The sequence below is a fragment of the Anser brachyrhynchus genome (assembly GCF_964034855.1).
Source record: "Anser brachyrhynchus genome assembly, chromosome: 2".
Taxonomy (NCBI): Eukaryota; Metazoa; Chordata; class Aves; order Anseriformes; family Anatidae; genus Anser; species Anser brachyrhynchus.
The window spans coordinates 34,000,970-34,022,000 of NC_137695.1; the positions used below are offsets into that span (position 1 = coordinate 34,000,970).

Consider the following 21,031-nt stretch of genomic DNA (forward strand, 5'->3'; position numbering starts at 1 on the left):
TCAGGCTTATAGGCCTCAAGGCTTTGCTAGGCTGAGCCTTATCTATGTGAGCAAAGATGGAAGGAGCAAAATGTTTTCTTCCTCTTCACTCAAAGTGTACAACAATCAATGCTTCTAAATCTCAGACGAGGCTGAATGAGGATATGATTACCGCTAAATTTTGTGCATGGCAGTCTCCCCAGATGCTATATGTTAGCCTTGCAGCCTGAGACATCAGCTTTCAGAGAGGGGAGGAATGCACTGTTCTGTTTTGGCAAAGTGGTGACTATTCTTCAGTATCTTACATGGTCTCTCAAGTGTGCCCTCCTTCCCAGGGCAAATGATATGCAGTGCAAGGTGTAGGCACAAGTCATCACTCCCCTGTGCTGTTTCTGAGTGGGAAACTTACAATACTCTGCTAAAAAAAAAAAAAAACAAACAACAAGGATTTGCTGTCTGCTAGGTCATGTGGCAATATGTTCATATCAGTCAGCATTGACCTTATTCTTTATTTCAAATGTAATTACACTCCATCACAGCTGCTGGCGGGCCCAGCATGGGCTCATGAAAAGCAAATCCTGCCTGACCAACCTCATTTCCTTCTATGACCAGGTAACCGACCTGCTGGATGAGGAAAAGGCTGTTGATGTAGTCTACCTAGACTTCAGCCAAGACTTTGTCATGGTCTCCCACAGTATTCTCCTGGAGAAGCTGGCAGCCCATGGCTTGGATAGGTGCACTCATTGCTGGGTTAAAAACTATCTGGATGGCCAGGCCTAGAGAGCAGTGGTGAATGGAGTGAAATCCAGCTGGTGATCAGTCACCTGTGGTGTTCCCCAGGGGTCAGAGTTGGGGCCCATCCTCTTTAATATCTTTATTGATGACTTGGATGAGGGAATTGAGTGCACCCTCAGTAAGTTTGTAGATGACACCAAGTTGGGGGGAAGTGTCAATCTGCTGGAGGGTAGGAAGGCCCTGCAGAAGGACCTGGTCAGGTTGGGTCGATGGGCAGAGGCCAACAGGATGAGATTCAACATGGCTAAGTGCTGGGTCCTGCACTTTGACCACAACAACCCCATGCAGCACTACAGGCTTGGAGCAGAGTGGCTGGAAAGCTGTGCAGAGGAAAAGGATCTTGGGGTGCTGACTGATGCTCAGCTGAACATCAGCCAGCAGTGTGCCCAGGTGGCCAAGAAGGCCAGCAGCATCCTGGCTTGTGTCAGGAATAGTGTAGCCAGCAGGACCAGGGAGGTGATTGTCTGCCTGTACTCTGCTCTGGTGAGGCCGCACCTTGAGTACTGTGTCCAGCTTTGGGCCCCTCACTTCAAGAAAGACATCAAGGCCCTGGAGCATGTCCAGAGAAGGGCTACAAAGCTGGTGAAGGACCTGGAGCACAAGTCCTGTGAGGAGCGGCTGAGGGAACTGGGGTTGTTTAGTCTGGAGAAGAGGAGGCTCAGGGGAGACCTTATGGCTCTCTACAACTACCTGAAAGGAAGGTGTGGGGAGCTGGGGGTCAGCCTCTTCTCACAGGTAACCAGTGACAGGACTAGAGGGAATGGCCTCAAGTTGCGCCAGGGGAGGTTTAGGTTGGAAATTAGGAGACATTTCTTCTCAGAAGGAGTAGTCAGGCATTGGACCGGGTTGCCCAAGGAAGTGGTGGCGTCACCATCCCTGGGGTGTTTAAGGAAAGGTTGGACGTGGTGCTTAGGGACATGGTTAAGTGGGTGATATTGGTGGTAGGGGGACAGTTGGACCAGATGACCATGGAGATCTTTTCCAGCCTTTGATGATATGTTTGTACAGTTGCTACCACAATGGTCCCATGTCCCTCTCTGGAGCACCACTGTGTTTTGACAGAAAAAGTAGCAGCTCACTGCTCAGCCTTTAAGTAAATTTATTTAGGAGAGCTTTCTCATTTAAAAAAAAAAAAAAAAAAAAAAGACTCATGACAGTAGGGCTGCAATATACCTTTTTAGAATATTCATGGGAGGATTTCCTTCATTAGTGGCCTGTTCTTATCTTCAACACTTGGTCATGTCAAAACCTCAATGCTTGTTAGTAGATACAAGGACAGAGGCAAGATGCCTTTCACTTTGGATGTTATGCAGCAAATTACCAATATGTAAACAAACTGAAAAAAGGAAGAAGTCAGCAATGCGTTGCCATTCACTAACATGCATTTCATGCTTTCTCTGTATCGTTTTAACAGAACATGAATGATTGCCTCCTTTCCTTACAGGTAGATCTTGCCAGTTTGTACATCAAGACTGGTGCCAAGAACATGCCCACAGTGTTTTTGCTGACAGATGCCCAGGTTCCAGATGAACGCTTTCTTGTGCTGATTAATGATTTGTTGGCATCAGGTGATTAGACCAACACATTTCTTGAAAGATCTTCTCCAAAGACAAATGATCTGTGGTTTCACTGAACTTTGAAGTGATTATTTCTTTCAGGTATTTGTAAGAGAAGCCTTTAGAGAAGCCATATCAACCCAGCCAACTTGAGCATTGAGTCTAACCTGCCTAAGAAAACATAGCCCGCTGAAGAGACAAATTGCTAAGGCTTACCACGCATAAGTGCATTGATTTGGGGGAGATGGGAATTTCTTTCACTTAATATCATGTTTTCTTTGGTATGATTTCACTGACTTCAAGCAATTTCCTTGTGACTGTATGGGTATAACAGACAGTAACGCAGTTTCACCCATCTTTTGAAAATAAGAGAATCTGGATTCTGAATGTGAGGATGTGGAGAAAGGAAGAAAAAATGCTATACAGTTGAAGACCATCTTGAAGGGTTTTAACTGCTATTTATTTTTTTTTGCAAGCAAACTGGAAAACATTTTTCAAACAGCCTGAAGGGGGGGGGGGGGGGGGGGTGGGAAGGAACCACTATTCTGTGGGTTACACCATTAGCAGGTGAATTTCCTATCGGCAAGTATTTTTGCCTTTTTGAAGCAATGCTATTTCTTCTCCCTTGAAAAAGATTTGTTCTCTTTAGGTGAAAAGGTAAGGGAACAGGAGGTAAACTGTTTTGTTACTTGATCTATTATCATAACATATCTCTAGGTATGTGTCGCAACCCCTTCAAGCTAAATACCATGTAGATTATTTCTCTGGGTGTATTGTGTAAGGCTTCTCCTAACTTCCCCTTTGTCTTTTCACAGGAGAGGTTCCAGATCTGTTCAGTGATGAAGATGTGGAGGGCATAATTGCAGGAGTCCGAAAAGAAATCCCAGACATGGGATTGACAGACACCAAAGAAAACTGCTGGAGGTACTTCTCGGGTACTTCTTGTTGAACTTCAGTAGGTTAAAGTGGTTATTGTGAGGTTAAAGTGGTTATAATATACCACTTTCTCCCGCTTTTTTTTTTCTCCTGCTCATCTTCTCCTTTTTTCTTTCTTGCTTCAGTTTTGCTGATGTTCCCTCTTGTGTCTAATTTTGTTCCCATCACCTCTGTCCCTCCACAAATTTATTTTAAGTTATAGACCTTAAAAGCCAGTGGCGAATTGTCTTGTGTGACATATTCTGTCTGACTTATTCATACTGTTTTTACTTGTCTGGACTTCAGTGACAAGATCAATAGCAGTGCTTACCCTAAGTATATCTGTTTCTAGTCAGTACTATTTGTCTATGTTTCATGACCATTGCATATGTGTACATTTTTAAAGAAAGGACTGGAAAAATATGGTGTCTAATATCTCTTCATTTTCTTCTTCCCCATTTCTTTCCCTTTGTGTTTTCCTTAACCCCCCCCTACATTTTTTCTCTTTTTTTTTCTTTTTAAGAGCTTTTGAAAGCCAGCTTTCAAATGCCTTTTACCTTGCAACCATTTCACCAGTCCACCCACTGTGCAAATTAGCACTTCTGGAGGCAAGAACAGGAGATATCTATTCATATTGCAAGGAAGCAAAGTAGACACATTATAGTACTAAAGGAGACATAAATTTCACGAGTTAACACACTGGCAGATATCTGTATGGACTTTTAGTTAGTGCTGGGTGACCTCCTGCCTCCTACTTTCCCTGGGTTTGAAGAATAAAAGACCAGTAAAACATGAAAGGGAACAAAATGGGAGAATTTAGTTTCAGAATGTTGAACCTTAGTGAAGTGATATAGTCTCATTTTCCCATTTCATTTAAAAAAAAAAAAAATCAGGATCCTGTGCTAATCCACACAGAACCCAGCTCAAGAATCCAAACTATACAATGCTATACAATGCCATTCTTTGGACCACCATACCTCTTTGGTTTTGTGTTGTTTTTGTTTCATTGTTTTCAGTCTAGAAGTAACAATCAATTCTGCTATTAACATACTGAGAATGTGCCATTTTTGTAGGTGTAAATTTACATCAGTGTAAATTGGAAGCACGTCAGCTGAAGACAGTATATTGCACCATTAGAAAACATGGGTTCACAGCTGAAGTGTGTGCAGGGATGTATATGCACCTGAGGATTTCAAAAGCTTTGGTGATGAATGATGAAATAAATTAAAAATAAGAATACTCCTTAGGCAAACACTACTGATGGCTAAACACTGTAAATGGTAATGTACTGACAGAGCTTAAGGTATGCCATTACATAGGCTAACAGGTTTCTAAGGCTCACAGTTTGCTGGAGGTCCACTTTTTTTAATATGCCACATCTCTGTGCAGTAACCACTCTCGAATACTCTGCAAGTTACTATAATTTCTTAGAAAGAAAGGCAAGGATGAAATGCTTGAAAGAGTATACTTATCATAAAGTTTACATTTAAGAAGTATGTTTCTATAGGCCATGTGAGCTCCAAGATGTTTAGGCCTGGTCCCAGTTTGGGGAAAAAGTTGAAAGGTTGCCAAAAACAAACGAATTACAAAATCAGATGGAGTTCAAAGGACAGCAAGGATTAGCTGTTCTTGCCTCATATCCATGCCCTTGAGAAATAGTTGCTTCTTCAGGTCTTTACTTTTCTGAGTTCTACATTTCTTAATAGTTCTCTTGGTTTCCTCAGTGCTCTTAAACTTATTATATATTATAAAGCCTTACATATTATGTGGCTTTTTTTTCTAACTGAGTCTCAGTTATTCAATCTCTGTGTAGCCAGTTTTCTTCATGAGCTGCTGATCTCTGCTACAAATGTTTTCTCCCCTTTCTTGAACAGGTTTCCTCATTGACTGTTTTTCTCACTTTTCGAAGTTTATGGTCTCTCAATTCTGGCTGCTGTGAAGTCCCAGCAATAAGAACTAATTATTCTCCTGTTTGGGGGGAATGGCATTTCTCCAGTGCCTTTCCAATACTCAAACTGGACTGAACTACTTTAGCCATCACATCCTTATCATGTTCTCCTCCTTGCACAGTCCTCTTAGTATTTAGCTGGGTCCATATTTTCTAAGGGACTCAGCAGTCCAGCATTTTCATGCTTCAGCCAGAATTAATATAAAACATAGGCAGGTGCCCTGCATCGCATCACCACAGGTAATCTTGTGGTGTAATTAGTAATGTTATTACTAATACCTTTCTTTCAAATCATTATCTTCATTTCCAAATCCTCTTTCATCAGGGTATGTTAGCTTTTTCTTGTGGTCTGTTTCGCAACTGACAACATCTTTCATCTGTGAAGCAGAGAGGTACTTGTGCAGCTCCAGCATGGCCTGGCTTTTGGCCAGCTGTTACAGTTGTTTCTTCAAGGGGATAAATGCCTATCAAGTTGAATGCTTTAATTCTAGCCAGAGATACACGTTTTTAGGGATTCTGGTTCTGTGTTAGACTAATATTAGCCCAGACAAGATTATTTTTGACTGATTCATGGGAAGTAAGCGTACAAGAGATGGTGTGTGATGGGAAGAGACCGATCCCACCTCCCAGACAATTTCTGAAGTTACGAACCAGTTGCCACCACGGAGGCAGGTGGACCAGGGAGAGGCAGATGCAGCTACTGCTTCCCCAGCAAATGAAGGCTCAGTTATGCTCTTAGACAGCTGAGAACCTATTCAGAGTTCATAAGTTCTGTAGCACAAAAAACAGCTTCTCCTGTAATTGGCAAGCTCTTATGAAGTTCCTGTTTCTCCATGAAAAGTTCCAAGCTTTATTTATTTATTTGGATGTCAGCCTTTACATCTTGAGTGCTGTGGAGAACTGATTTTTAAGGATATTTCTATGTTAGTAAATTTGAAGTCCATTTTGTGATGCTGAAGACTAGTGTCATGACATGGCTGGCATCCACGTGACATAGCTTTTCCCTTCCTCTGCTCACAAAATGGCAGCGTCATTGCAGAGCCAGCTAGGGGTGATTCCTGGTCTATACAGCTCTTTACTCCTGCCACAGCACCACGTGGTTTCCCAGGGAACAAAACCATGCAAGTGAGTGTGCTGACACTTAAATGGGATGGGCTCTATCAGATCAATGGTCAAGCCTGTGCTGTGGCTCTCTTTAGTTCGTTAGTATTAAGATACTGTATAAGTATTAAGATCTGTCCTGCTTTGTTTGAAGCACTAAGTGAACCTAGAGAGCTCACATATCTGAGAACAACAAGAGGAGGCTGAGTTGACAAGCAACATAGTGACATCTGTAGTACTCCATCCACACTGATTGTCTTTGTTATACAATTGTGCCAATTTAAATCTTAAAAATGTCATATGAAAGACTTGTGTTGTACCTTTCAATCCATGTTTCTTTCAAAGAAAGGAATGGATTTACCTTGGAGAACTTCATAAGCCTTTCTATTACTGTATGAGATACTCTCACTGTAATTTTTATATCTTGGTCGCCTGCATGAAAATGATTCACTTGTTATGTTCACCAGCTTTTGCTAGATACTTCATCCATTTTTCTCCTGTCTGCCTTCACTCATCAGTCTGTTTACACCCTGTTCCTTACTTGTTTGTTATGGAAGTGTTGAGAGCCTGTGGTAATCCATATGAGCTCTAGTGCTAGATAAACATGAGATTAGAATAAAGATTAGAACATACTACTATAATGTACTCTAAAACTTTCAGATTTTTTTTTGGTGGGGTGGACAAGATCAAGGAGCAAACAGATGGATTCTGGGTATGGTTTACTAAATCTGACATTTAGAGACTAGCAGAAAGTTAGTAAGCAATCCTGAAATGCCACTATTATCTTCTCAAGGATCTGCAGTGTATATAACTTAATGCAGCTCCTTATAGATACTAGATCTTTTAAATCATTCCCATCAAATGACATTAGAGAAAGTACCTTCTTCCCTAAAGCTCAACGTAAGACTGATGTAAATAGACCAGGAATAATAATCATTCATACAAACAATTGTGTTTAATATTTAGGAAGCATAAAATGTTACATAAAGCACAAAATTAAGGAAAATGCTAAATACTGATTGCTGTTTGGCAAACAGCCCCAAACTTTGATTTGGACTCTTCTTGCAGCCCAATACTTAGAGGGTTAAGTCCAAATATGAGCAATGTGAGCAGTGTAGGAGGGTGGAAAAGATAACTTCCAGCATGTCTGTGTGTGTTTTGCAGCTTTGAAGGTGTGATAGATTGTTTGGCACCGCTGCTACAGCAAGGGCACTTGTAAGAAGAACATTAAAGGGTGGACAGATATCTCTAGGCTCTCCACTACTGTTGCTACTGTATCAAGGGTGGTATGCAGATCTGAGAAGGTGGCTGCTAGAGGAATGAGAGGAGAAAACGAGGTGCCCCAAACAGGAACATTTTTCACTGTGTTTCTGATAACATAACTGAATTTAGAATTTTATCAGAAATTGAGGTGACATGAATGAGAATGTCTAATCAAAGGGTTTATGGTGTAACAAAGAAGAAACTCCGGAAAGTTCAAAGATACTTCTAGTGTATTTGAGAATCCTGAATCAGACCTAGAAGATTCTTCATCTATATTACTTCTCTAACTCAGAGTTTTGGGGTGGAGACAATTTATTCTTGCATCCTTTTGATTACTTCTTCCTTGTTTGTTCCTCTCTCTGATCAGCATGATAAGATCTTGCTGTAAGTTCCAAGATCTTTCTGTGGTCTTTCTAAAATTCTATCACAGATTTCATTACTTTGCTAGAATGGACTTTTGTGTGGATAGTTCTGCCATTTGCTTCTCTTGAATACATTCAAAGTAGATGAAATCTTCTCTGTACCTCTGACCACTTTACTGATCTGGTGGCTGGTCTTTGTATTGTCCCTGGACAACCCAGACTCCATTTTCTTTTTGCATGAGCATAGACCAATGGTTATATTTCTGCCAAGACTCTAGAAGACAGCATTGGACATTCTTCTTTCAAATGTGAGAATGTGCATTGATGCTTGTAATTCTTGTCAAAGGCCACAACTGATTTTAAACCATTGGTTTCTCTTGATGACACGCTCTTAAATACGTTCTAGGCAAATCACCTGTGGTTAGAATTTTAGGCTCACCTGAGAGAGGTATTTTTTCTCTGACAATAAACTAGATCAGTAGGGGGATTCAAAACTCTGTTTTAACTTGAAATATTCTTCCACATCCGGTTTTATGAGACAGATTAAAAATGTACTGTGAAATGATGTAGCTATGGGAAGCTGGTAAGCATGTTGAAAATAGACTAGTGAATACCCTCCATTTAGAAACATAAAGAATTAAATGGATTTAAAAAGTGGAACATGCAGTTAGCTCACAGTGCAGTGGGGCTATAACTTATTTAATGCTTATGGTTCACCCATCAGTAAAGATTTCAGTGAATTCTTTATTTTATGCCACATATAATTTTCATCTGTATCATTTCTCTTCCAGTCTGCCACAATATGGAAGTCCATCATTACTTCTCTTTGCCTTTCTTGCTTCTTCCTCATACCCTTTTTCAGCTTTCTATCTCTTCTTTCTCTTATGATTGTTTCTCACTTCTGCCTTTCCTGCTTCCACTGTGATTCCCAACAGAAATGGACCATTTCTGTTTTTCTTGCTGTTATGCTTCTGAAAATGGTGCCATTGATCTGAAGCTTCCAATAATCTCAAAATCCCACTCATTTTATCCTGCTATGAGAAAGAAAGTTTCTCTGAGATACATACTGACCAGTGCTTGTGACCAAAGACCACTTCTTAATTGATTTTTCTAAAACGAGTGGAAATAAAAATGCATATTGCCTATGGTACAGCATAAAATCCAAGCCTTGCAAAGATATACATACCCTAGGAAACATTTTTCTGTCTGAGGGGGTTTCTGAACAATGGTAAAAGATTTTCTTGTTTTGACTCAGCTCTACTGAAACTTAATCATCTTTGCTCATAGCTAAAACTTAATTGCAGAAATTATCTGGTGTCTTCTAGTGCAGAGATGCATTTTAAAAACTACAAGATAGTAGCAAATCTTTTCCATTTTCTTTCAAGAATGCATAGAAGCTTTTTCCACTGTTACTCTATACTCACCACTTTTTCTCTCTGACTGCTTTAAAACCCATTGAGATATTGTCTCAGGTCAACCTCCTCCTTTTTTCCTTCTTTTCTTTCAACTCTCTGCACTTCTGTCTTTTTCATCTGGCTTAGCTTTCTTCCAGATAGTTTTCTCTTAACATGTAATGTCACTTACAGATTACTCCAGAGGTGGAAAAAAAACCAACAAACACTTCCCTAGTGTGCCCAACAAGACTGTCCTGCCTCTTGTGGTTGTTGGGGTAGTGATAATCTGTTCTGATACCATTTGGATATTTTGTGTTGAAATGAACAATATCAATGCTGTATGATTTGATTTGAGAAGTCCTGTACAGAACGAACAAAAAAAAAGAACTCATTTCATGGTATTCAGTGTATAAGACATTAGTCCTATACACTTCAGTGTTAAGACAGAACAATCCAGACCCATCTTAACAGCTTGATGTCTGTCATTTTGCTAATTAACCAAAAACAAACACAGTGGCCAAAACATGTGCTAACTGCAGTAAGTAGATCCACAGATAACAACTATGAGACTGGAATAATCCTTCTTAAATGTGAATTGCCTTGGGTAAGCCGAATACAGATTTAGTCTTCTCTGACTATTTTAGCCTCATTTGGGCATCCCTTTCCCCTTTTGTAAAAAAATGGCTCCTAAACATGCACATAGAAACCAAGATCCTAATCTCATTTCCTTTACATTCTTTTAATGGAATTGCAGTGTGTGTTAGAATGGCTGGAAGTGGCTTGAATAGGTTTAGGAACCCAAGAGCTGGCTTTGCGTCAGAGGGACTATCTGAATGCGTGCCTTCTGGCTGTCTGCGTGCCAGTGCAAGCGTGTGACTGCATTCCTACTTACAGACAGTAAACTGAGCGACTATCCCCAGGTGGAGAGACGGGGCAGAAACGGTAAGTATGCAGTGTACGTACAGTGGAAAAGGAGTAAATACCTATTTGCCCAAGGTAAAATGCTAGCTGACTGAATTTATTAGCTGCCAAATTTGTTCGGAGCCTCAGCTGCGAGCTGGCTTGCACGGGCGCGGGGCTACGGTTCACTGCATGCCTTTCTTTGAAGGCCTCCACTCGCCGTGTAATTCCTTTCTCCCTCTCTTCCTCCCTCCTCCCTGCAGATCATTCTGTGTTTCTCCCCGGCGGATGCATGCTGAGAGCTCCAGCTCGGAAGTTCCCAGCCATCGTGAGCTGCCTGGCTATTGACTGGCTTCGGCCGTGGCTGCAGGAGGCCCTCCGCTCTATCCGCAGGAGGCTCATTGAGGAACTGAGGGGTCAAGGTACAGAGCCTCCAGCTTGTCAGCCTTGTAAGAAAGCAACAGAGATCATTGAAAGATCGATAACTGAATAAGCTGGAAGAAAAAAAAACCACAATGCTTTTTTTTCACCCCTTCTTGCATACTTGTTGTCCTCAATTTTGCCCAAGCTCACCCTGCTGGAAGCTGCATTTTTGGGGCATGTCACTGCCCCGGTCCTTCAGAGGAATTTAGAGAGGTCTCACAGGCAAAAAAGTGAGTGGAAAAAGAAAAGGGCATTGTAATTTATAGCACACTCGTCTTTGCAGAATCCTTTAGTTCTAGAATGTTTAGGATCTTCATAGGTTGAGAATATATTTAACCCTTCCCAACATAGTAAAATATATATACTAGTGCTGTACCAATGAGGCTCCAATTTTGCAATGCACAGTCCAGGCTACCTAAAGCAAAGCTGCAAGTTTTCCTTCAGTTCAGCAACCAAGCAGGTGAAAATTTCCCCTGGAACCACACGACAAATGCATTTAGAGCTTTAATATCTGGGTACTTACTCCCTCGTTGCTCCTGATCAGTCTGGAGTGTGACTTTTTGTAAGGGGGGGGGGGGGGGAATTAAAATAATGATAATAATAAAAAGCCTGCAGGTGTCTGGGCACGCAAGTGCTGCGGGCCAGGGGCAGAGGCTGCTCCGCGGCGTGCTGGTGCCTCCTATAGGACTGCAAGGGAAGCAGAGGGCTGTGCTAAGCCTCCTCGCTTGTGTTTTCCACCAGCACCTCCTGCTTTATTTTAGCAGCTTACAGAAAATTTGAAGTGTGAGTAGAAGAGCTATTTGCTGTCCGGTGCGCTATGTGGGGTTTTTGTCTTTTTTTTTTTTTTAATATGATACCAATCTGCATCTTCCCATTTATTTTGAAAGAAACTGCAAAGACAATATGGAAAAAAAAAAAAGAAAATAGAAATTTGCTTTTTTTTTAATTTTATTTTCTGATCCTTAACTAATTATATTTTGCTCCTTTGAAAATACATCTGGTCATCAGAATTTAGGCCTTTAATACTGAAACTTTTTTTTTAATAGTTAAGGACTATATTTCTATATAATTCCAGTTCTTTAGGAAAGAATTCATTGATGTCAGCAACCATTTGTGAGCCTCTTTTGCACATAGGTGCTAATTGTTCCCAGTAGATATCTTTCCTGTTCAGTTCCCAGCAAGTGAAATAAATGGCAGGTAATGAAACAACATGATGCTGTATTGCTCGTGAGTGAAGAAGATATCTGTGTCGTCAACATACGTGGTGCAGTACGTGGTGCCTGAGTCATGCCTGCGTGTGCAGCCAAACAGAAAAGCAACAAAGAGAGCAGAATGTAAAAAAGTATTAGGAGGAGACAGGAAGAATTGGAAAGTGATGGAAAAAGTGAACCCAGAGCACAGAGGTCATAAGGAGGTGTGGAAATAAGAGACACTATGACAGTGCTATAAGAGAAGAGGAGAGGGGCTCAACTGGAGGAGAAGAGGATCAAAACTGAACTAGGAAGGTGAGAGAGGTGTACAGCAGATAGAGGATGAATAAATGGGAAGTGAAGGGAGAATGGTCACAGAAAGGTAGGTAGTAAAGGGAGCAGGTTCAGGAGCATTGCAGAGGTATTAGGCTATCAGAGTAAGAGGAGCAGGATGGCAAAGGACCACCCCAAAGTACAGGGAATATTGGCTGCAGACTGCCATCCCTGGTCTCTCAGAGATTTATAGCAGGCGGCCTCCTTTTCTGGGCCCTGGTGCTGCTGTGTTGATACAGTTTCTCTTGCCCCATTTCAGATATCTCAGGAATTTTGTTTGTTCTTAGTATAAAAATTGTTAGCAACAACTCATGTGTGCCTGAAACATACTATAACTGTGCTGCCCATCATGAAGAGCACTGCAAGATCAGTAATTATCTTGGCATAATTGACACTTAGCTCTTAATTATCCTGTTTCAGTATTAAAAAAAAAATAGTAATTGTTAGATTTTTTTTTTTACTGTATAATTATATTTCATATTATTTTTAATTAAGGTAGCTTGATGTTAAGCTAATGATTTTTTTTCCTCCTAAATGTTCTATACAGATATGTCACTACCTGATGAGGGTGTGGGAAATATCTGGGTTTAAACGCTAAGGGAAAACCGGGAAAAATCAAGGTGATTGTGAGAATTGGGAAAGAAGTCTTGGATTCTCCATCTCTGTATTTTCAAATCAAGTCCAGGTACTTTTCTGGAAGATACAGACTATCTGGGGAAGGAGGCTGCAGACTGAGCTTAGCAGGGAGATGGTGAGCTGCTCTGAAGGATGGTGTGAAAGTCCTGTCTGCCTTGCATGAAAGTATCTGGACAGAAAGAAGTGGTGATCCTACCTAGTTCTGGTGCCAGCTGAAGCTTCCCAGAACATAGGTCCCGTGCTCTCCTTTTCACTCAGGACACTGGCCAAATTGTGGGTTAAGAGGTAGACAGTTCAGAGATGGTCGGAGGGAAATGGAGAGTATCAAAAATTTAATTGATTTGGATGTCTTCAGTTTCCTTCAGAGAAAATAAAGGAAAAGAGCCCTCTTCTGTTTCAGTACTCAAATTGCTGAACTTACATGTAAAAAGAGCACAAGCAAAGAACACTGCAGCAATACTGAAATACATATACTGAGCTTAATGAACTTACATACCTCATTTGGTATAAAACATGATCTAATGTATTTTAACATAAATATTTCATCTCTGTATTCAACATGACATAGTCTTCCTTATTCAGCTACTTTCACATATCAGCACTGAGTACAGAATAAAAGAACCAGAATTATTTAATCAATCCCTTTTAAAATAAATTTGGTGTACATCTCTGCTATATGCTCTGAATATATATTTTGCTGCTGCTGTCTTACATGCTGCTTCTTCGTGTTTCAGCACTAAACATCACATACTATTAAGCATACCAAGGATAAATTAATTATGTTCTTAGTGTAACATACTCCAAAGTGTTTTACAACATGTGATATGGGAAAGAAGTCTAAAACAACTTTTTCCCTTCTCCCCTTGTATACTTTTCCCCATACACACATATACTTCCCAGTTTTCTCATCTTTTTGAAGCTGCATTGGTGTTACTCCCAGGCTTGATAATGGCCTGCAGGATGCATTCAAGTTCAGGGACGCTGCTCTTTCTTGATTTATCATGATTTGATTTGGTAAGGACAGATTTACATCTTTAGGAAAAAATGGAGGAGGATGCAGGCAAAACTCCTGTCTAAGCTCTCTTAGAAACTTCAAATTTTCACTTTTGCACCTGTCAGTCAGGCAAGGCCTAGAATAGAGATATTGTATATGAATGAACAGGCATCACCCTTATAGTTTCTTTCAGATTTTATATAGCTTTATTGCTCAGTAGTTTGGGGAACTATCGAATTTGATTCAGAACTCTATTCTTCATTACTGGCTTCAAGCTACGGTATACTTTCTAGTGAACTGCAGTTAAATCAGATTTTGTTACTGTATCAATTCTTTTTTTGTTTGATTTTTTGTAATAAGGCTAAATTAGCAATAATAATTTCCTTTGCCTACAACCCTGAATGGGCATATATTGAAAAATACAATGTAGTATTAGGGGAAAAAAAAAAAAAAGAGAGAGATAAATGAATGGCAGAATAAATAATTTATGCTAATGAAATTACTGCAATTAGTAGTTCCACAATGACCCTTTTAAAAGCCACAGCTGTTAATGTCAGGAAGTGCTGTCACTGCTGACCTTATCATAAGAGAAAGTGACAAATTGGAAATGCAGGAAAGACCAATCATCAAAGAGGTCTGTTCGGGAACGATTAGTGTTTTCTGAAAAACAGTGTGAATTACAACCAGCTGCTCTCTGGCTCGGCATGTCTCCCATGCTGTGCCATTTTGTTAAGCTTGATAACAATAGTTATTTTGCCCCATTGAGACAAGTTGTCTCGGGCCACTTCCAGCTCTACCGAAACCCACTTCTTCCCTCGCTGATTTACAAATGAAACTGTTGTTTGAGGGCTTTTCAGGGTTGCTGAGTAGAGACCTCTCATAAGGATCATGTGTGAGAAGGTTGTCTCTCTTAGGAAGATCTGTATGGCAGGGTATGCATATCATAAACAATGGGGAAAGGAGAGAAAGGCTGTAAGAGATTTAAGTGTGAAGCCAAGTGCTGGTCAAATCTGCATAAAATGTCCAATCCTACTGACCACTCTTGCTTTTAGAAACAGCTTTTTTTGGAAGTGTGTGTGATATTAGATGAATTTATGCTGGTTTTGCTTCAACTATTTTTTTTAACTTGTAAAGCAATTTATTTCTGCTTTCCCCAAATGCAGATCATTCTTCGTTTAGTCCTTGCTTTAATTTCTGTTGTAGTAATCACAGGTGAAATACGTATTCTTTCAAACTAGCCTTTTAAAGTCAAAAGAAAATAGTGAGGTTTCTTACTGAGAAAAAGGGCAAGCCTTTCTGCACCAGCCTGATTGTAATATTAATGATGTAGGCTTAAAACATTTAACTGCATCAACAACTACTCATGAGCAATTTTCCCAAAGTTCTCTAAGCATTATTGACAATGCTTTGGTAAATTATGTGTGACTTTCCTAAGAGTTGGTGTAGCTCATTTAATTCATATTAATTGATTTTTAGGCTTCCCTTGATTAATTGAACTGGGTTCATCTTGAACAGAATGCAATAAATAATCATTAAAATGAGGGAGATGTGACTCCACAAATTATAAAGTTAAGTATGCTAGAAGTCATAGAGGACAAAATGAAAGTTAGTTACAATGATGGAGTTAAATAGGCTTTCTTAATATTTCTCTGTTCATTTTGCATACAGTATTCCTGTTTAGACATGTAAATGGATATATTCTAATGGTATAAGTAGATAGAATCCTTTAAAACAAGCAAAAATTAATTTTGGGTGTTTCTTATTACATCTTTATCCAAGGAAAGTATACTGTAATTCAAAGCAATGTAGTAGCATCTTGTATTTGCTAGTTTAGTTTTCCAAAAATTTAGGAAAAGAACCTTTGAGCTTCAGCTCTCAGCCATGCCTTCCCCTTCTAAAGACAGGGATTTTACCTCTGCTCAGGACCATGCAGCTAAATGACCACCTGGAGCCATTTTAAATACACATAGCCCGTTTTGATTACCATATAGTCTATGAAAAGAGTTTTCCAGTCCCACTGCTGCATTTTCCTTCCCGCGATGAAAAGGAAAGCTCACATGATTCTGTGCGGTATCCAGTACAGCCCCTGCAGCTGACTGAGCTTCCGACCTGCGCCCTCCTCCACTCCCACAGGGTTGCCCTGGGGCCCTTCTGCAAGGTGCTGCCAGCTTCTGCTCTGAGCTGGAGGCGTGCTTCTTGGGCTGATGCATGGGTAGCATCTGGGGAAGGGAAAAATACCAACTCCAGTGCTGTTCAATCCAAAGTTAATGGCATAAAAAAATCCATTTCCCTCTGAATAGGAATTTGACGATATACAAGGAATGTAGAGATCAGTGTGATTACAGTAACAACTGCATTTATTTTTTTTAACCTATACAGGATTTTTTTATTATTTTTTTTAGGCAGGATTTCCAGAGGTGAAATGGAAAATCAATATAGTTTTAACTCTGCATATGGCAGCATAGAGACTGACATCATCTCTGGTTTTAGCTTTTAGGGGTATTTATTCAGAAAATGTAAGCATGGTGAAGCACTTAGCTCCTATGGATCTGAAGACTTTACGAATGCCAGCACAGAATTAACTAACTTGTATGCAAAAAAGTTGTGGGGAGAGTCACTTAGGTTTTAATAGTTTTTACATGCTGACAGAATTATGTTTTGGGTAGACTCTGATGAATGTTTTTGTGAATGAGCCATCTTTAACATAACCTTTTCTGACATTTTTGAAACATTTCTTTGCTCCTGTTTTTCATTTGTTCTTGTTCCTTGGGTATGTGCAGCCACTAGTCCAGGACTCCATCTGCGATTTCATGGCTTATGCCCACACCAGTGTGAAGACGCTGATTGCCAAATACAATCAGAATAAGAGGCGATACAATTGCACCACTCTGATGAGTTTCCTGGAGCAAATCGGACTGTTTAAGAGCCTACTGGGGAAAAAACATGAGAGGATGTCAGAGCACATGGAGCACTTGGTGAATGGTATACAAAAGCTGAAGGCAACAGCTTCTCAGGTAATCTGTGAAAGTCACAACTTTTTCTTTCATTCTTTATAAATAATCTGGATTTTATTGCTAATAAAACATAGTTCAGACTGCACCTTTTAATTAGACCAATTAGTTGCAGGATGGTACCTTTGTGTTTCATTGAAATTACATGATTTTGGAAACTTTTTTCTTCACATGGAAGCTGTTTCAGCTTTGTAGCTGGCTGTGGAAGGAGGGGTTTATCCATTTGATCAAGGACAAAGTCTGGACAGACGGGGGGTGGGGGGTGGGAGGGATGGGGGGGAGTAGAGGGTGTGGTGGTGGTGGTTCTGCCTGTGGCTCATTTGTAGCTAGTTGGTCCAAAAGACAGAAGGGGTGGAGACTGCTTTTGAAGCCTTTCCCCACCACACAACCTGTTCCTTAGTCTTTTGTGCAGCTGCTCATGACAAGCCATAGTCATGGAATTTCTTTATTCCAAGTAGAAAGTCTGTGTTTTACGTGAAGACTGCAAATGAAATGCTTGATTACATCCTTGCATGGCATTGTAGCTTTGCGCTGCTGCAGTGCGGTTAACAATGGGAGCTGACTGGCTTATTCCCACGTTTCAAGCTGAAGCTCTGCAAAAATAAATGGTCATTGGAAAAGGATGACTGCTCTTTTATAGTCTATTTTTAATAAGATATTTTAAGTAAATGATTAAAACATTTTTTCCTCTGAATTCTAATGTGATGATGACTGAATGGTAATTTGACAACTTCAAGTGTAGAATGCTCCTATCTAGCCAGCTACCTGAAAACTAAAGCATTTCTGTCCCTGTACTCTGGAGCTCTAGAGGAGAATATCAAATGCAGCACTGTTTAGATTTTCAGAAAGAACTACACATAAAGTTAAATCATTAAAAAAATAAAGTGAGTGGAGAGGTTTGGGATCGCTACAGTCATCTGTTTTGACAAATTCACTTTTACAGCTTTGTCTGCTCACTTCAAGATGGACAAATTTTGGAAATATGCATTTTTTAGGTTTTGTAATAGAATTCAGGAGTCCACCAAAGATGAACAATGCTCAAGAATTTCAGTGTGACAAAAGTTTAAGGCCTCTAATATTTGTCGTCTTTATCACCTCTATCCAGATCAGGTCAACGAGAGTCTCTTCTGATTAAGATTTAGCTTTTTGTCACGAAGAGCTGTAAGATAAAATGCTTGGAGAGACAGGGAAAAACTAAAAAGCAGGTATTTAAAACATTTGCATTACATGTGGAAAGATTGTGTCGCTTGGATATATTTATACAGGTTTCTAGCCTGTAAGGCTGTAAGGCTGTAAGTTGTTCTTTCATCAAACTAACAAGTAGTCTTTGTTAATCAATCTCTGAGTCTGTCTTAACCTTTCAGCAAACCTCTGCTTGAATTGTCTGCTCAGAGTGATTACTAAGCATTTTCCAGAATGTCCTCTTGCTTTTTCATTTGTACCTTTGCTCAGTCCTGCAGCAGAGTCTGGTTGCACTGCTGAGACACCTGGTTACAAAACCAACAACTGGACAGACATTTGAGCACCCTGAGGGAGCTGTGGAGTCCCTGGTGGGTGCAGTTAGACTGTTCTTATTCAGTTCTCCAAGTCATCAAAATCCTGTGTGAGCTAAAATGTGGAGCTGTCGTATGGAAATAAAAGAGGAAAAGGTGACACTTTCCGTACTAAGACCCATGAAACGTATGTGAATCTTATTTTCATTTTCAGCTTTTTGGGGCATATGTGGTAGAATCTCTCAGGAGTGATACCTAATGGCCCTCACTCCCAAATAATGCATTACCTTTTGCCCTGTAGGTAGAAGGTCTAAAATCCAAACTTGCTTCTGAAGACGCAGAACTGCAACTGAGAAATCAAGATGCTGAAGTTTTGATTGCTAAGATAGGGTTTCAGACTGAGAAAGTGAGCCAAGAAAAGGCCATTGCTGATGAAGAGGAGCAAAAGGTCAGCCTAATTCCCCCATTTAGTGCTGTTGAGCTATATTTAGCACAAAATAAACCTTTTTAGGTGAACAGTTTTGAACAACTTCCTCTCCAGGGAGCATAAAGTCTAAAGAATTATTATACTTACACATGTAACAGCATTTCACACCATGATTACCACTTGACCTTTCTTTACATTATGCCTTTTCCCAACCTTTTAGCTGTTTTAATGAGATGAAAGAACAATAAATACTGAGCTCATTCAAGCATTTAATGGATGTGGATCTTGAGAATCAGACCTATTTGTAATACAGTAAAGGTCAGAGAGTCATCTCTGAGCACTTCAGATTTCTAAAGGCTTTAAGGCTCTAGGTGAATTGAACAACTCAATTGATACAAAAGTCCATTCCAGTACATTGCAATGTTGCAAGGTGCAAACCTTGAATTTTAAGCTTATAATAGCATTTCTAATAGTATGTGTCTTCAGTGTTGAATCTTCCTCCTTTTCCTCTCAGTTAAGCCTACTAACATTAGTTATCAACTTCCATATTGGAAACAGAGAGGTTTATGTCTATTAGCACTCACCACAAAATAGATAGAAATGTCCCATCGCAATTCTAAAATTTTAATCTAATTTTAAAGGCACCATTTTTGAAAAAAAAGTCGTGGTATTGAATGCTATGAACTGAAGTTCCTCTATGTTAAAATCTGAAGGGCTCACTCAACTCTGTCATTTTGCTACAAAACCTAATGTCCATTGTGCCATTTATCAATACTGCAAAGAGGAAATTTTAAACGACTCACAATAGCACTTAACACCTGATTTTGAGCTATGGAAGCTTCAAGTTGCCAAAACCTTTGTAAACAGTCTTCAGATGCTGGTGAACAGGGAAAACTATACTGTTTGGAAGCAATTAAAACCGTCTTTCATTCTCTTCTGTTTTGCTTCCTTAAAATTTGTTGTTAGGTGTTATTTAGTGCTTTCAGTAATGACCTTATGTCTCATCTTAATTTTATTGAAAGAAAAGTGATTTTTGCCACTGATATAAGTGAAGACTAGGTCAGGACCTTTACGTTTCTTGGGTTTATGTTGATTACGGACTTCAGCCTTTCACTGGTCCATGTCTTCTATAGGGTTTAAAAAATTGCAATGAAATTTAAAGTCAAAATAGTGCAATTAATTAAGCTTGCACAAACTGAATCAGAAAGCTCAATGTCCTACCAACCACTTTTCAGTGATGCTTTTCCCGTATTGGTTCCATATGCTGCTGATGCATTTAGAATGATCAAAAAAACACCCTTAACAATTCAAATTACTTCATTAAGCAACTAGATGAAACACAGAGTGATTATTGTGGGAAAATCACACCTTTGGGCAACTTTGTTTCAGGGACGAGGTTCAGCACATGACACAAATGATTACTGTACTCCTCTGTTCATTGCTTTATTGCATTTCTGAAATGTTTCCATCGGAACGGAAGCGTCATTTTGTGCTACATTAATCTAAAACTATTTTATAAGGTTGATGATGGTTTCTAAATATTAATCTTCTCCTATAATTTTTGTTACCAAAAAAAAAGTGTATCAGCAAATGAAAATTCATCTTCTGGGTAAATAATATGTGAATAATATTCATAATTGATTAAATCTGCCACCCTTTTAAAAATTATCTTGGTTTATCTTTTCTGTAGGTTTCAAACTGAAGCTTATTAAGGTGGTGGTTTGTTTTTGTTTTGTTTTGTGTTTGTTTTTTTTGCTTGTTTTTTTGTTGAGTTTTACAGCGTTTAAGCCACTAAATGTCCTAGAGATAGTGTCTTAGAGTTAAGCATTACCTAAGAAAAGATGAAGAATGGAAGTCACTTAGATCAGACTCATCAGGAAAAGTGGGGTCACTCTGGATACCCCATAAACATGGTAGGGCTACATATCCATACAGTAATCAACAAGGGTCTGATTATGAACGTCATGCTGCTGAGGTTTAAAATAGTGAGCAGTAATGCTGCTGTCACTTTTCAGACTGTTTATGCGCTGTGAATGATGCCAGCCAGAGACATTTACAGATGATGATGCATGTGCCATTACTTTTTAAAATGGGCCCTACCCCTTCAGAGAAAAAAAACAAGCAGAGCACAGTGTAGTTAGGATGGGGGACAGTGACATTAGCAGAGGATTAGGAATAAAGATCAATCCAGACTGACCAGCATTTTTGATTTAACTCCCTCAGCTGAAGTACATTCTTTATTTACATGGTGTGTTTGAGCCACTCTACTCATGGTCTGATTGCTAAGGGCACACACAAGAGGCACACTGCT

The 21,031-nt window shown here is 39.7% G+C and overlaps 1 protein-coding gene across 1 annotated transcript in view; it reads left to right on the forward strand.

Annotated features, from left to right (window-relative positions):
• DNAH11 (dynein axonemal heavy chain 11) overlaps positions 1-21,031 on the forward strand; it is a 139,000-nt gene that overhangs the window by 64,516 nt on the left and 53,453 nt on the right. Inside the window, exons 24-29 of the mRNA XM_080577863.1 lie at positions 2,219-2,342; positions 2,433-2,611; positions 3,146-3,254; positions 10,477-10,635; positions 16,570-16,803; positions 18,595-18,741. Coding sequence (XP_080433989.1) covers positions 16,600-16,803; positions 18,595-18,741 — 351 coding nt within the window. The 5' untranslated portion in view covers positions 2,219-2,342; positions 2,433-2,611; positions 3,146-3,254; positions 10,477-10,635; positions 16,570-16,599. The remainder of the gene's footprint in view (positions 1-2,218; positions 2,343-2,432; positions 2,612-3,145; positions 3,255-10,476; positions 10,636-16,569; positions 16,804-18,594; positions 18,742-21,031) is intronic.